Source organism: Otolemur garnettii, unplaced genomic scaffold, assembly GCF_000181295.1.
Source record: "Otolemur garnettii isolate 467f Iridium unplaced genomic scaffold, OtoGar3 scaffold00032, whole genome shotgun sequence".
Lineage (NCBI taxonomy): Eukaryota > Metazoa > Chordata > Mammalia > Primates > Galagidae > Otolemur > Otolemur garnettii.
The window spans coordinates 13078427-13093386 of NW_003852427.1; the positions used below are offsets into that span (position 1 = coordinate 13078427).

The 14960-nt window shown below is 41.8% G+C and overlaps 1 protein-coding gene across 1 annotated transcript in view; it reads right to left on the reverse strand.

Moving 5' to 3' along the window:
• Positions 1 to 14960, reverse strand: part of SLC9A9 (solute carrier family 9 member A9) — a 574234-nt gene that overhangs the window by 291631 nt on the left and 267643 nt on the right. Inside the window, exon 11 of the mRNA XM_023512997.1 lies at positions 5964 to 6052. Coding sequence (XP_023368765.1) covers positions 5964 to 6052 — 89 coding nt within the window. The remainder of the gene's footprint in view (positions 1 to 5963; positions 6053 to 14960) is intronic.

The window sequence follows — 14960 nt, forward strand, 5'->3', positions numbered from 1 at the left end:
GTGAGTCAACTCACAGAGTATTAGGTCTAGAGCATGAGCCTTAAAGATCAGTGATTTAGTTCAATCATTCATTTTATAGGTGAGAAAACCAAAGCTCACATATGTTTAGTTATCTGGTGCCCAACTGTTAATACTAGAGATGGGGGGAAGAGCCAGTTCTTTGGCCCCTCAGCCAAGTGTTTATTCCATCATATCATCTCTCCCACATTCCAGCTCCTTTACTTGAATTTTCTAAGTCATGCACAGCCCATTCAATTTGCTCCCATTGTCTTCTTTTATTGAAAATTTAAATTTGGATTTGTGTTGCTGCTTTTCCATTCAATGGAGATAAACACTAAAAATATCATGGCGGGGGGGTGGAATAGAAATAAAATAAGCATCTGGAAAGAATGTGCTGTAATGAAGATGCCATTGGCTGCCCATAAATGCTGGACAGAGAATCTGGCTTTTCCAAAGCAAACTCATGAAAATATCTATGCCCATTCCCATTAGCATAAAAAATACCATTATATCTTCTACCTTAAAAAGAAAAAGGTCTTTGGCTCCACTTCTTCCCGGCTATCACTTCCATTTCTTTGCTACTCTTCACAGCAACACTGCATTGAAAGACTCGTCAATACACGAGGTTTCTGATTTAGTTCTTAAACCTGTGCCAATCAGGCATTCACTCTGCCACTTCACCAATGTGGTTCTGATCCCTGTCATCACTGATGCTCATGTTCATTGTCCTCGATACTTCAGCAGCATTTGGCATAATGCATAACACTCCTTAAGACTCTTCCTTTGACTTTTAGGACACTATACTTTCCTGACTTTTCCCTGACGGCTACTCATAGTCTCCTTCACTGGTTTCTGAGTAACACTGGAGTACCTCAGGACCTGGTCTGTGGGCCTCTCTTCCATCACTCTCCTAGAGATTTCACACAAGTCTCATGTTTTCAGTACCACTTCTCTGCTGATGACTCCCCCATCCCAGACCTCTCTCCCGAACTCCGGACCCCTATGTCCAGCCAGTTACTTAAAAGCTCCACATGAATGACTAATACACTTCCCAAACTCAACCACACAATGCTGAGCTCCTAATTATTTCTCAAACCTGATACTCGGTCTTCCCTAGCTAATAAATGGCAACGCCTTTCTTTTAAAACTTAAATCGTGGCATGCACTAGCTTGAACTTAAAGTTCTTCATTGTTATCCCACCTCATTCAGGTCCTCCAGGATCTCTTCCTTGCCTCTGCTTTAATATTGCCTCTCATACTCTCCCCTGGTTTACCTGCTCCAGTCACACTGGTCCCCCTGCCCCAGGGGGAGCTTTTGTATCTGTTGTTCCCAATTTCTGGACATCCCTGTTCCCAAAGTTGACACGGCTCCCTCTTTTACTTCCTTCAAGTATCATCACCTCACTAATGCCCTCCCTGGCCACTCAATCCCTGCCTCCTCATACACAAACTCCTAAATCTGCCTTATTATTTGCCTTAATGTCTTACTGTGAATACACCATATATTTTGCTTATAGATTTTGATTACTGTAAAGCTCCTCTCCTAGAAATTCTTTGTTGTTCACTGTTGTATCTCCAGCACCTTGAACAGTGGCTGGCACAAAGTAGGCTCTCAAAAGGTATTTGTTCGGTGAATGAAGGTAATTAGTGATAAGAAGAACGGCCTCTTAGGTATAAAGGTAAGTAGAAAGTAAATGAGATGAGTACTTCATACTTGCTAATGCACAATAAATGTTCATTATTTACATTCATATCTTACACCCATGTGTATCTGTTGGAAATAATTTTTAAGTGCAAATTCTGTGAAGGGAAGGAGAAATTCTAGTTAAAAGGGATGAGATGAAAGTATGTGGTTTTGCAAGTCAGCCTCAAGCAAGCTAAAGACAACTTATGAGAACACCCTGGAGCTCCCAGGCCTGCCTGGGGGGGCACAAGAATGAGGTAAGAAGAAGCTGGGAGGCAGGCTGTAATTTGTGTGAGCAGGCTTATGGGGTCTGCACACAATCTTCTGATGGCTCAAGGTGAGACCTCTAGGCTACTAGGCTATGGCCACTGTGTGCCGACATCCATCTGGAGTGTCCTTATCAGTGCCAGCTGCTTCTTACAAGAGGTAGGTTTGAAGCATCTCTCTAGGGCAGATGTGCACACCCGAAAGCCACAGGCCACTGCCAGTCCAGGAATGGGGATGGTTGTGTATGTCACATGCTCTATGATAGGACGCTTTCATATTCAAATTATAAACCCTTAGGGTGGGTAATATCATCACAGAGTCTTCAGTAGGCTGCTGTGTGCCTAACATATAGTGATGCTACATGTTTTTTCATAGGATGGAGCAAAAATTAAGTCATCTACATTTAGAGGGTCATTATCATTTAGAAAACTTTAAGACATCTTAAAGTGAAAAAATGCAATTTTAAAAAAGCACTCTAATTCTTGAAGCTATAAAGGACACATAATTCTCCAAAGCCTATATATCCAGATATAGCTATTTGATCAGCTGGTATAGATAAGGTCAATGAATAAAACACTTTTGTAATCGTGCGACATCAATGTAATACTTCCCAGACCCAGAGGTTGCTGTGGCAACCTCTATAGCAGTGGTTCTCAACCTTCCTAATGCCGTGACCCTTTAATATTATGGTTCCTCATGTTGTGGTGACCCCCAACCATGAAATTATTTTCAGATAGAGGAGAGGTATCTCGGTTCCTAAGACCATTGGAAATATGTGTTTTCCGATGGTCTTTCTTAGGCAACCCCTGTGAAAGGGTCGTTTGACTCTACAGCATGTGCCTGAGCCTTGCTCTACACTTTGTAATTGGTTTCCACTGTGGCTTTTGAACTTTGCTTGCTACATTGCTACGGATATAGCTGAGGACCTCTGATTACATTTCTTTCAAAGTGGATCTTAGGCTCTATATACTAGAATGTGGGCTATGCATACATACATGTGTGCACAGGTAAATATGTGAACGTATAAATATGTACATATTCTACGCACATTTATATTGTGAGAGAAAAATAAGCAGATTCTGAAAGAAAGAAAAGAAATAAGGAAGGGAATGAGAAGGGAGTGGAAAGAAATTAGCATTCATTCAGCTTCTGCTATGATCCAGACACCCAAGAAAGAAGGCAGTGGGGGTAACAGAGATGAGGGTATGCAGTTATCTGGATCTTAAAGAACGGACTTGTAAAACTCTCCTCTCTTAACGGAGAGTGCTGTGAAATGGATGCTGGCAGCCTGTCGGGCAGGGCTTGTCAAGCCAATCAGAGGGAGAACAGAAGGCTGTGGAAAATGATTCTGGCTTTGTCTCCCCTAGGTGCTGGGGTGCTGTCTTGCCATGAGATGAGTTATCTTTGAAGTTCTGCCGAGCAACCTAGATAACAAGACTTAAAAGTGCAAGCCCCTAACCAGGGTTCAGCTTCCCAGAATACAAATGCTCAGAGAACTAAAAAAGGTCAGGTAAAACCAGCCCAAGACGTTTCCCTTTAAGCCCTAGGGAATACTATTAGTCTCCATAATTAAAAGGATTCTAGAAGACTGTATTTGGACGTTTCTGGGTATTTCATCAATTTTCTGGTTTGTTCTTATTTTTGTTTCACTCAGGGGTCCTCAAAGTTTCTTTAATTGCATTGGCAATTCCTGTGAGTCATCTGAAGTGATGGGTAGAGGGGAAGGTGACCATTCTGAGAGTCTCTCAGCAGGTGGAGGTAGGGCAGGGCCCTCTGAGCTTGGAACATGACAAGAGAGAGGGTTGAAAGCAAATGACACGTTGGAAAGCTCTAAAGTGAGCCTTTGAGAACTTCTCTTTAGGAATCCTTGGCAATCACAGGTTCTGCTTGGATGTTACTTTTGCCTTCACTCTTTCCACCACCCTAATATCACATTAGATGTCTTTGTCAGTGTCGGATTTAATACACGTAAAAGAGCTTCCTTACCCCCATTTACATTTGGGGATAGATCCCATCCTTTGGCCCAGTGCTCTATCATTCCCTCATCCATACTCCTTGACATGTGACTTTGAAGTGGTGTCCCACTGTGGGTAAGGGACTTGCCTGGCCTCTGAACTTTGAACTGAACCACGTGATTTTCTTTTTTCAATAGGATGCTTAGGAAATATGATGCAAGTACAGGCAAGAAATGGATTTCTTTGACACTGGGTGGGCTTATTCCTCCAGAAGAAGAATGACAGACATGTGGCACTGACAAATGTTCCTCAGTCAAGCCTGCCCTAGAATAGATCCCCCAACAAGTTCACAGATGTGAGTGAGCTCAGTCGGTATAAGAAGAAACACTCAGTTCAACCCAGATCAAATGGGTGAGCCTTACAGGTATGTGATACTAAGCATTTATTGTTGGATGCCACTGGAGTCGTGTGGTCATTTGTCAGCAAAACCGAACTAATTGTCTTTTTATCCATGCCTCTCATCTCTGCCAGAGTAATATTTCTTAAATGGAACTCTAATTATCTTAAAATTATTCTGCCTAGCACCTTCAATGACTTCCAGCTATAGGTGGAATGGTGTTCTCCCAAAATTCACACGTTGAAGTCCTAACAGTACCTTAGAATGTGACCTTATTTAGAGATAGCATTATTGAAAAATGTAAGTAGTTAAGATGACTTCATCCTGGATGACCAGTGTCCTTACAAAATGGGAAATATGGCAGTAGATGTGTACACAGGGAGAATGCAATGTGACTGCAGAGGCAGGGATCAGAGTCATGTGACGCAAGGCAAGGAATCCTAAAGATTGCCAAAATTCCCCAGGGGGAAATATAGAACAGATTCTTCCTCAGAGCCCTCAAAAGGAAATAATCCAAGCCAAGACCTTGATCTCACACTTCTGGCCTCCAGAACTGTGAGATAATAAATTTCTGTTATTTATACTACTCTTAATTACCTTTAGTATAAAGTCTAAATTCCTTCCCAAGGTATTCAACTCTTTTCATAAATTGGCCTCTAGCAGTATCTGTGGTCTTGTCCCTCACCCTATTCACTTGCACTAGTCTGTCCCAATTGCTAAACACAATGAACTATTTACAGAGCTTCTACTGACTGCTTAAGAGACTTTATCCATGCTGATCCCTTGGCCTCAAATACCCTTCTTACTACCTTCCATTCCCCACCAGACACAATGTTTTTACTTAAATAACTTAGGTTTTCATTTCAAGCTCCAGATTGGGCATCATCGATCTCTGGAACTTTCTCCTGACTTCCCCAATCCTAACTATAAGAAGATGCCCTACCAAATGCTCCCCAATCGCCCTGTACAGATAATTATTTCTATTGTAGCACTTCTTACACTGTATACAATTGTTTGTCACACATCTTTGTCCTCATCAATAGACTTGACAATGAACTTATTGAAGGCCGGGTCATATACTATCTGTCTTTGTGTGCCTGGTGTCCAGCTCAGTGCTTGGCACAAAATGGCTCTGTAGCGAATTTTTGTGGAAGGAATCAATGTGTGCTGATGTGCAAATATCCATGCAGATATGTTCTTGTCATAAGAGAGATACATTCTGCTGGTGTGACAGCTGGCAGTTGAGTTTGCTTGGAATCAAAGGCACCCAATTAAAACCAAACATCACTTCCTCCTTCTTCTTCATTTTTTTCTCCCCCTATAACAACCCAAACTCACATGCTTTATAATGCTTTCAGATGTAAGTGACTGTGAATTATTACCGACTATAGGTCTTTCATCTTCAAGACTGACAGTCTAAGTTCCACATCTCTCAGGAGGGAGAGACTATTATAACTATATTTTTGCTTACCCAGAGAATTGTTAATGGTTATCCTAGAGGGGGAAAAAAAAGGATCTATAAATATCCAACCCGTAATGAAGCCTTGAGCTTACTTTCTTCCTTTACTAATGAAATTCTCTCTGAAGGCACTGCCAGAATTGCTGCAGAACCATTACGCTGAGAAAAGAGACAAAGCCTACAATGAGCTTTTTCTTTTACCTGTTTAGTCCTCATTTTGGAATCCGACGACAGATTGTTGTAGGTATAATGTGCCTGTGTGACTCCACAGAAGAGAACAGCAACTATTCCTGAAATTAAAAAAACCAGATCATTCAAAACCAGTTCCTTTTCCCCCATCTAAGTCAGAGGATGGGGTGATCCCCAGCTGGTAAATGGACTTAGTGTTAGTAGAGTTTAAAATGCTAATAATTACCATGATAATGAAACCTGAGGAAATCTTGCTACTTGCTTTAAACAGGGGTCTTGCCTGGTTAAAGCTAAAGAAAAGCATTGAGACTTCAAACAAAAGCAACAAATAGATTCTTCTTGGAGATAAACCATTCCTTGGTCATGAGTTAGGAAAGTCCTATTTGTAAATGTAAGAACAAAAGACTACATAGCCAACTTCGTGCTTTTCCTAGCCCCTGTGGACTACTTTGCTTCATTTTACACTAAATACTAGCATATTAGCTCAAAGACATTTGCTTCCCACTGTGTAGCTTGGGGAGCCCGAAGAGGTTCTTGTCATACCATAATTTAGTGTTAAAAGCCCATGAGTCATAACCCTAGACATCTACAAGAGTTTTGTTGCTGCTGCCAGTGCTCCTATGTGCCAACCAAGAGAGAGCAGTCCTTGTTTGCTCCTGAGCTTCCTTGGCAAGGCTGGGTGCTCTGTCCTGCTGCTGCTGAATAATCTAATGAGGCCATCGGAGGCACATGCTCCTCCTGGGAGGTAAACTGGTCTGTTCTCGCATGCTTCCTCCCAGCAGTGGGCTTGCACCTGCTCCACCTGATAGCAGCTTTAATGCTACATGAAGTCACACACACTGGATACTTCAGGGACAAAGGAATAGCAACAAGGAATGAGACAAATGTGTCCTTTTTCCCTGGGCTTCTCTATTCTCTGTATTATCGGCCCTGTGCTGGAGTGGGGAAGTGGTGGGAGCTGCACTCTATTTTGGATTAAAGATTAGATTAATTATGGGAAATTGAGCTTAGAGGAGGGGTTTGGGAAAAACACAAGATATAAGTATTCCTCAACTCAGACCGAGGGGACTGAATTGAATTTTAAGCAGCAGAATCTTGCCAACTAAAAACACTCATAAATTAAATGCTGATGATTCTTAAGAGTATAGAGATATGTGAACGGAATACTGACATTTCAAATGAATCTGCATTAAAGAATTTTAAAGAACTGAGCTTACTTTTAATATGTAGACTGTATGATTCTATTTACATGTTATTGTTCAGGTCAGCATCATATAACATTGCTAAGACATATTTGCATAAGTGCATAGAATTTACCCGATTTATTTCTTCTCAATATGTGTATTATGCTTCAAAATTATAGGTAAAAGAATAAAAACACGTAGGAATTTTTACCAGGAAATATATATTCAGTAAGTGTTTCTGCAGGTTTTTTGGTAACTTTGTGGTTTCTTAGCATCTCTTCAGAAATTCTAAACTGCTTATACAATATTACATTTTACTCTTCACAGAATTTCTATTAAAAAATCAGTTTCAGGGAAACTTTTAGAATGATGAAGCACTTTAAATACTTGAAGGCACAAGGAGGAATGCCATGGATATTGTTTAGGTATCAAACATTTCTCCTTTTTATTTAAAAATGTGATTTATCTACCTGTCGAGTCTAGTCTGTCAAGGGCTTTTTCCGGGTGAGGTTTAGCTGACCCTCTCGCGGCTGTGGAACTGCTTTGACTATATATTGATCTGTGAAGAAGTAGTGGGAAAAGGGCAGGTGTGCGTGGGCTATGAATAAATTCCTCCTGAGAACAGGAGCAGGTAACAAGGAAGTGCTGGGAAGGAGAGAGAAGGGTCTGAGACTGGCCAAACAGCTGCTGTGAGCCAAGGCCCGAGCTCCTTTCATTTACGTCTGTCCCCTTATTTGCTGCCTTGATTCATTCTCTCCTGACAGGCTCACCAGGATTAACCAACCCCTCCCACTGCCTTTCTCTTTTCAGTAATGGCATCTCCATCCTTCTTGCTGATTAGGCCAAAACTTTGCAATCTCCCTTTACCTCTCCCGTCATTGTTCATGGGCAATTTTGTGAGCTTGTCCTTCAAAACTTACCCTGAACCCAACCACTTCTCAACACCTCCACCCCTACCATCCCGTTCCATGCCACCATCGTTTTTAGCCTGAATTACAGCAATAGCTTGCTAACCGGCCTCCCTGCCTCCCCTGGGAGCCCCCCGCAGCTCATTCCTCACCCACACATAGTGATTCTTCTTTTTAATTTCAAAATATTAAGGGGGTACAAATGTTTTGGTACGTGGCTACCTGATATAATGTTTAAGGGCTCTTAGTGTGCCCATCACTGGAATAGTATTCATTGTCCCCAATAGGAGAAGGCTTTAATCCTGCCCCTCCCTCCACACTCCCCCTCCTGGTTTCCAATGTCCTTACATCTCTCTGTGCCTCTGTGTGCCTGTGATTTAGCTCCTAATTGTTGCACAGTCCATATGGTGTGCTTTTTTCCCCCATTCCTGAGATACTTCACTTAGGATAATGGCCTCTAGTTCCATCCAAGTTGCTGCACGACATTTTCGTTCCTGTTTATAGCTGAGTAGTACTCTATGGTTTATATATAATGTATACTACATTTTCTTTATCCACTCATGAATTGATGAGCACTTAGGTTGATTCCATATCTTTGCGATTGTGAATTGTTGTGTGATAATCATTTAAGTGCAGGTGTCTTTTTCATAAAATGATTTCTTTTCCTTTGGGTAGATACCCAGTAGAAGGATTGCTGGGTAGGCAATCTTGCCAATCTTAGAATGGTAAGTCTACTTCCAGTTCTTTAAAGAATCTGCATACCATTTTCCATAGAAGTCGTACCCATTTGCAGTCCCACCAACAGTGAATAAACATTCCTTTCTCTGTGCATCCAGGCCAACATCTGTTGTTTTCAGACTTTTTAATAATGGCCATTCTGACCGGGGTAAGGTGGAATCTCAGCGTTTTAATTTACATTTCCCTGATGATTAGTGATGTTGAGCATTTTTCATATGTTTGTTGGCCATTTGTCTATTTTCTTTTGGAAAACTTCTGTTGATGATGCCTTATGCCCACTTTTGGGGGTGTGTGTGTTTTCTTGCTGATTTGTTCAATCACAGCAGTCATCTGCTCAAAAACTTGTAGTGAATTATCATGGCTTGAAGGGCCCTGCAGGATCTGGCTTTGTCCTTTCTTACCTCCCTAAAACTCTCGGATCTCCCCTCCTACCAAACTTCCCTTTTGTCTCACACTTTCCTCACTCAGCTGTCCCACAACAGAGCCCTCGCACTTCCGGGTCCCTGTTTGGAAAGTTCTTCCCCAATATCCACACGGCTCCCTCCTTCCTTCAGCTATGTTCAGGTGTTACCTTATCAGACAGGCCTTCTCTATTCACTCTATAAAAGTTATTCTCTCTCATCAATGTCTACTTGCCTGTCTTGTTTTGTTTTTCCATATTATTTCCTGCTACGTAACATTTTACATACTTATGTGTTTCTGTTCTGCCACCCTGAACTGCAATGCAAAGCACGGTGAGGGCAGAGGGTTCGCTGGTCCCTTACCCTTAGAGCAGTACTGGGCACATGGCAGACAATCTCTGAGTGTTGAGCAAATAAATGAACATTCCTATCACCATGGAACAAGTAAGACATGAAAATAATTTCCTCAAGGTCACCTTGAAAGTGGCAGAGCTGAGATTCAATATTCCACAGGCTCCTTGTGCTTTGCTTCCTCTATTAGACCATCCTTGAATGTTTTAAGGGGATCTCAAGCCATCTAAAAAATATCATTTGTGATATTCCAGGGAAATAAAGATTTGCTGATGAAGATTGCACATCTAGGCAGCTAGGCTTGTCATTTGAGGATAATTTCCCTCGCTGCTCCATTGGTTTTCGTTTCCTTGTGTTTAATAGAGCACTAAAGGCGACGTTCTTGTTAAACCCTCTTTGAGTTTTGTGTGTATGGACACATCATATAAACAAAAAAAACAAAGGAGAGTGTGGCTATATGACCAGAAGCTTGGTGTAGTAATTAAAAAAAAAAAAAGAAAATTGATCTGACCCTTAGTATTAGCATACATAATCATAATTCAATAGCTTGCTAATTAAATAAATCACACAAATTACTGTAATTAGTATGACTTTTACAAGCCAAAACACATTTTGAAAATGTCTCCTCTAAATACATCTATTATCCATAAAATTTTCTACCATAAAAACACATTTGGAGTTGACAGTTTCCCACCTCACAAATGTTCACTTTAACTATCATTAAGTTCCATGCTTGCCCAGGGCTGGTTGTGCTACGTGAGGTGGTCCCTAGGCCACTCACTCTCTTAGAAGCTCCAGATCCCAGATTCTCATGTGTCATCAGAGGACAAGGGGCCTATGTGCTCCTTGTGCCTGTCAGCAGCCTGGTTAGCGTCTCTGTTCCAAGCCAACCCTCGTTTACCGACTCTGCGGCCTTGGGCCTGGGCCTCTGCCAACCACCTCTCCCTTGCCCGTGTGGTTGGGCTTTGCTGGTAGGAAGCCCCAGAAGAAACTAGTGGGGAGAGAAGGACTTGCTCCTTCCCCTTCGCCTTCTCTTCTTGTCAGCGGCACCTCGGCAATGGTGTCCCTCAGGAAAAGCCACCACCGCCGGGCAGTGTCCTCAGAGGTCTGGATCCCAGCCCTGTGATTTTCTCTTAGGAGATTCTAGATTTGTTTTCACTTGCTCCTCCTAGTCTTCCAGGCTTCATAATTGATTCCTGGAATTACAACCTCTCCGTCACCCCTGTGCCCCCTTTGTACTTTTTCAGCTATCTGCCAACTGTTTATCCAATTTCCTGCCTTAAACTCCGTCTGTCAATAGCTGGGTGGTTTTCCTTTTCCTGACTGGATCCTCACTTGGGTCTCCAGGTTTCTTCTCCTTCTAAACCTTGACAGTTCTCTGAAACCTTGGAACGTCTGCCATCTGTAAACAAGCTCTCCCTCATATCTTCCCCGTCGACTAGGACAATGAGGTAGGGCACCAGTGGCTGCCAAGACACGGCTCTAAGCACCCAAAGTCTGGACTCATGCTCTTTTCAATCTCACCTGCGGTCAAAACTGGTATTTAACAGTGATGTGAGTTTGAGCCATTCTATTGGAATAAGTGGCTTGGAGATAGGGATATGTTAGGCCTAGAATTTTTTTTTTTAATTAAAGTTAGTTATTCTAAATTTCATATTAACATGAGGCCCCAGGCAGTAAGGTGACATTGTTTGCATTTATGAGGTAAAGTCCCATTTGTAGTTGTGTCCTTTCACCTAGAAACTGTGCCATAAACCTGTGGGTTGTTTGCTGTGGGTGGGAACTTGCTAAACCCTCTCCTCTCTCCCCGCCTTCCTGAATTGGAGTTTTTCTTTCAAGTGAGCTCATAGTGGTTAATCTACTAGTTTTACCTTAGTAAAGAGCCCATGGGATGCTTGTTTTTTTACCATTCCTGCGGTATTTCACTTGTGAGAATGTTCTCCAAATCTATCCAGGTTGTTACAAAAAGCACAAGATCTCCTAGAATTCTTAAAGAGGCAGAGCCTGGACTTGGACATGTGCCTTCTAATCCCATTAGACGTTTCTAAATGACCTTTCTAAAACCCAAGTGCTCCCCTACAGTGGAGTGGCTATGGTGAAGTGAACGACGATTGCATCATTTGAAATGTTTGGGCTGAAGGTTCATCTACCAGAATTGTTGTAGAAAGTATTCTTTTCATGAAGTGAAAGTCTGGATTTCGTCCAAGTCTGTGGGTTTGTCATTTTCCTAGGCATTATTTCATTAATCCGCTATGATTAACATCTCAATTTAGTCTTTTTTTTTTAAAGGTTCAGAACAGAGAAATAATCATAGTTCCAAAAGAAACCATTAGACATTTTGAATAGAGGCAGCCCAATTTTCTCAATAGGTGGAAAACAAGATAAAATTCAGACTTTCAAATATTCTTTCAATTTGAGACAGACTATTCTTCTAAGGCAAAATTTCAAAACATATTATTATTATACTTTATGCTCAGAAAAATATTTTTTTTCAAATAAACTATCAGTCTGCTCTGTGTAGAAAAGGACATTTCCAAATCTCTAGACCACAAACTTTCACGTCAAAGGACATTGAAAGTGGTGAATTCTGACGTCTGTGCCCAAGTGACAGAGGCAGCTCACTGCACAGGAACCCACTGCTTGTCTCTTTTTATTGTCTTGCTATTTCTCACCACTCTCCCTTGCTTGTCCTTGTCACTCCCAAGCTGTGCTTCATTTACAGCTGATGTCACTGTCCTTAGTATTCATCAGAAGCTCATCTGACCCCATCTGGAAGCTCAACTGTGGCCAGAGAATCTGCATTAGGCAAGGATTTCAGAACTCTTTCCAGGGACCCTTGAATAGTAATGTACATCCTAATCAAATCACTGAACCACCTGAGTGAGCATCTTGTTAAAATGAAGATTCTGTTGCCATAATTTTGAGGAACAGCCCAAATGTCTTCTTTTTTTTCCATCAGAGGATGCCCAGGCCATGGTCCTTGAACCACACTTTGAGAAGCAAGTCTCTGACCAATAGTCCGTATGAAGTATCACTTCACCCTCGCTATGGCTAGCTCTGACCTTGTGGGGTCCTAGAAAGAGACTTTTGCCTCATTTTGAACCCTTTAGCATTTTAGGACAATGAGACAACAAAGGAGCAACACAATTTTTGTTACTCATTTTTTTCTCAGCATATAAGTATCTTTCGCTAACTTTAAAAATGTTTTAAAATTTTTTGTGTGTGTTTTATTTTGTGTTTTTGTTTCTTTGACTTTTTTTTGTGTGTGTGCAGTTTTTAGCTGGGGCTGGGTTTGAACCCACCACCTCCAGCATATGGGGCCAGCACCCCATTCCTTTGAGCCACAGGTGCCGCCCTCTCTTCACATTGAACTCATGCATCAAGGAAAGCAGGTGAAAGTGTGCTGCTTGCTCCTAGTCATCCAAACTGAGAAGATCCTCAGTAATACTCCAGTCAAGGTGTCAGACTTTCATAAGTTAGCCTAGGTATCTGCTCTTTATCCAAATGATTGCTTATTACTTACTGAAGTCCCATAATGAGCTAAGTATTGGTCTTGCATATGGCAAACATGAGAATGAACAAACCCAGTCCCAGGTCTCAGGCAGCTGTGTGTCTCCTAACAGAGACCACATGCACACAAAGACATCCAATACTAGACAGAATGTAGTGGGTGACAAGAAAATAGCAATCCTGACAGAGATTCCTTTCGGGCTGGGGAAGGTGGGAGAGGGATAAGGGGAACGTTCTCCTGGAGGATGCAGAGGCATTTGGGGTCTTGACAGATGATAAAAACTTTGAAGTACAAGTTCGGGGATAGGGATTTCATATGAAGAAAGGGAGACAGGAGTCTGTGGGAATGTCTGAGAAACTTGTACTTCACCAGCACACATTGGGTTGCATTCATTATAGATAGGGAAGAAGTACACATTGGATTAATTACCATTTTTCTAAGGATAAAACTTATCAGGAGAAACACCTAATAACCTCTATGCTTAATTGCCAAACAATTAAAAACACTAAAGTTATTTATCTCACATGGTTTCTTAGTCCTAGCATTCATAGAAATTGGAAGTATAAACCACCTAGTATGTCTCTCCTTGGCTGGAAAAATATTTCTATATTTTCTTTTGCCATTAAAAAAAATCTGATTATTCTGTTTCCATCTCTACTGGAAAAACAAGTAGTCATTGAATGCAACTCCTGTGTTCCTAAGATCTTGGATTCAAGTTGTATTTAGGGGGTCCTGTGGCAACGATGAATGGAGTGAAGTACATACATCTGGGTCCACATGGAGTGGGTTGTGCGCAAAAGAATCTCGGGCCTGAAATAAATGGGGGGCTTTGAGAGAAATCAGGAAGTGGCCCAGAGAAAATAGTAAGATTATCTGACTCACATTTGTGCACGAGATTGCCTTTTAGTGTTTGCACAGTGAGATCTCAGGGGTCGGCAAGATCCCCAAAGAATTAGTTGCAGGGGTTCACTTATGCAATTTTCAACAAGCACTAGAACAAATAACTTTTTAGCACCAGCTGAAAGAACTGTTTTGAGAAACCACAAAGAGGCACACAGCTAAGTTCAAGTCAATTGGCAAGCAAAGAAATTTAGCAAACAGCATGAGGAGGTCCATAATTCTTTGGGAAAAATAATGATTCTGTTGGCAAGTAAATTATTTCCAGAGAGATCAATTTTCAGAGGACAATTAACACTTTTGATTAACAGAGTAGCATTTACATTGTTCTCCATGAGTCTCACTTTTGGATTCTCTTAGAGAGCATTGGTGCTACTAAATATATGTCTATGTAACCTGCTTACAGGATCAAGTTTCAATGGGTGGTTGCAAATTCTACAAGAAAAAAATGTACTACATTGAAAGTCAGGAGATCTAGGTTACAGGCATAATCAAACTACGGCCTGCGAGCCACATGCAGCCCACCTAAGACATTTATCCAGCCCGCCGGGTGTTTTTGCCGCTGCTGCCTGTCCTACGTAGCAGCCGACTCGTCCCGGGGTCAGCAGTCTGGCCCTCCATTGGTCTGAGGGACAGTGAACTGGCCCCCTGTTTAAAAAGTCTGAGGACCCCTGATAGGATCTATCTGACCATAGCTCAGACATCTAATGAGGTTAACAATTTGTACTATTTTAATTCATTGCCTGGGCCTGGCCTGGTGGCTCATGCCTATAATCCTAGCACTTTGGGAGGCCAAAGCAGGCAGAGCTCAGGAGTTCTAGACCAGCCTGAGCAAGAGCAACACCCTGTCTCTACTAAACATAGGAAAACTAGCCAGGCATTGTGGTGAGCGCCTATAGTCCCAGCTACTTGGGAGGCAGAGCCAAGAGAATTGCTTAAGCCCAAGAGTTTGAGGTTGATATAAGCTATAATGACACCATGACACTCAACCTAAGGGTGACAGAGTGAGACTCTGTCTC